The sequence below is a fragment of the Conger conger genome, chromosome 14 (genome assembly GCF_963514075.1).
Source record: "Conger conger chromosome 14, fConCon1.1, whole genome shotgun sequence".
NCBI lineage: Eukaryota > Metazoa > Chordata > Actinopteri > Anguilliformes > Congridae > Conger > Conger conger.
The window spans coordinates 309,201-311,448 of NC_083773.1; the positions used below are offsets into that span (position 1 = coordinate 309,201).

The window sequence follows — 2,248 nt, forward strand, 5'->3', positions numbered from 1 at the left end:
CGTCCTGCGATCTCCACTGGTGGCCCATGGAGGAGTCATCGCGAGCTGTCCCAAACCCCTGTCCGGCGAGGAAATATGTTTAGCAAACATTTGACAGCACGGAATTATTATTATTATTATTATTATTATTATTATTATTATTATTATTATTATAATTATTATTATTATTATTATTATTATCATCATTATAATTATTATTATTATCATTATTATTATTATTATTATTATTATTATTATTATTATTATTATTTCAAATACTGGTTCATAAATTTAAAGTCCCCACCGGAATTTGTTCATTAGCACACTTCTACAGCCAGAAGGTTGAACTAATGAGTGAAATCAGCTGGCTGAGAAACACAGGGCAAGACACGTGGACCTCTGCTTGCTGTAGTGTTAAAAAAAGACTTCACATCAATGTGTTTACTGAAGCAGATTATAAAGAAACTGCAGAAAGGTGTCCGCAAATTAAGATTATATTCCGGAACTGAATGTCCGCGAGTTGTGACTGAGCAATCTTAATGTGTGTAAAACATTTATAATAGGGCCTATCATATGGTCAATTGTTCAGGCCGACAAGCACATGGAAGTATATGCTATAGCAACAAAATAAGTAAAAAATAAAAAATAAAATTCGGAATTGCAAAATGAACAACACAGTTGTTATTTCTTGTCCTATTTATGTAAATAGACTTCCATTGAAACTAGACGGGCCCGCCCACACGGTATTACTCCCAAGTATCATAATGTAACTCCACTGTCGACATAGTAAATTACCAGTGTTAATTAAACTCTAACAGAGTACATATGAGTCCACTGGGACCATACATGTAATTGCTTTAACACTGAACATTGTACTATGTAGGCGACAGTGATGTTGATTCTAACGAGCCTAATTCCGACACAGTTGTCACTCTCAAAAAGGACACGTTAATATCCACTTTTTGTGTTATATGCCTACTACCTTTGTGTTAGTTACTCATTTTGTGTTACGAATAGGCATATACGATTCATGTGTTATAAAAATATCTACTGTAATAAGAAATGTGTTCAAAGAAATTACACGCTATGCGTTGTTTTAGCACATATCTGTTTCGTGAGTGTAATGGGACCGTGCATAAGCGTATTGCTGAAACGTACCTGCCGATGTTCACTTGCAGCTCTGTACCCACGACGTACAAAACTTTGGAAACTTCCTCGCAGGACAGACGGAGTGTCCGTTCATACATTCTGGGATGGTTCTTGAAGGGGTTTCGCGTAGAATGCTGGAAATTAGATTTGGATTTTAGTATAGGTCTGAGTCGGCAGCTATAACTTCGTTGAATACGTAGGCGGATGGGTTATTGTGGAGCGAAAATGTCTTCTTTGTCTTGAATTGTATACCACTAGGCAAGCCAGCCCTTTAGCAATGTGAAACTTGTTTTTACACGCACAGCCCCCTGCTGTAGCACCATAAACCCCCCCCCCAAATTGATATAGCGTGTATCCTGACTCTGAATGAAAGCGAAATTAAGATTAAAGTGAATTTTCTGTGGATTATAATGTTATTTCCTTTTCAGGGTATGTTTTCAGATGGATTATGTGCAGTGGGGGAGGTTCACGTTGCATTGGGTTTTGTAAGTAAGGTATCGCTAAGTGTCTAAAATGCTTGCAATGTTTCAAAACTTCGCCTGCTGGATTTGTGGCAGTTTGGATTGTCAGCCTTGCTTAATTTTCAGATTTCCTGTTTCTGTAAAACGTAAAGAATGACAGTGCCTTAATGAATTCCTGTCAGGGCACTTGGGGTTTGTGGTCTAAAACAAGAAAATAGCGACACATGAATAAATCCCAAGATTTTTCGTATCTTCCAGAGACTGTACATATAGTCAGATTATTTTGGAGCATTTTCATTCACAATAAATTAACTGAGTGCGAACCGGATTGGTCAAACTGGCTCATTAGAACTGGACGGAATTCGGCAGGGCGATAAGGAAAAGAACGTGATCTACAAAAGATGACGGCGCAAATGAACTGCAGCTAAGACAGTTCACGCCTACACCATACAGATAATGTTCCCTGCAGCGTCGCAGAAATCTAACCGCAATGAAAGGTAAGAATAAAGGGTGTGGCCTATGCAGGAACTGAATTTCTGTTCAAACGACAGGGCTACTGCACACAACCAACTACACTATCTCCAAGCCAAGCAGGAGTATAATATTCAATCAATAATACAATCAAGTAGTGTGTGAAAATACATGCAATTTTTTTAAAT

At 37.8% G+C, this 2,248-nt stretch overlaps 1 protein-coding gene across 1 annotated transcript in view; it reads right to left on the minus strand.

Moving 5' to 3' along the window:
- Positions 1-1,422, minus strand: part of padi2 (peptidyl arginine deiminase, type II) — a 31,111-nt gene extending 29,689 nt beyond the window's left edge. Inside the window, exon 1 of the mRNA XM_061221001.1 lies at positions 1,138-1,422. Within this exon, the coding sequence (XP_061076985.1) occupies positions 1,138-1,226 (89 nt within the window). The 5' untranslated portion in view covers positions 1,227-1,422. The remainder of the gene's footprint in view (positions 1-1,137) is intronic.
- Between the last annotated feature and the right edge of the window lie 826 nt (positions 1,423-2,248).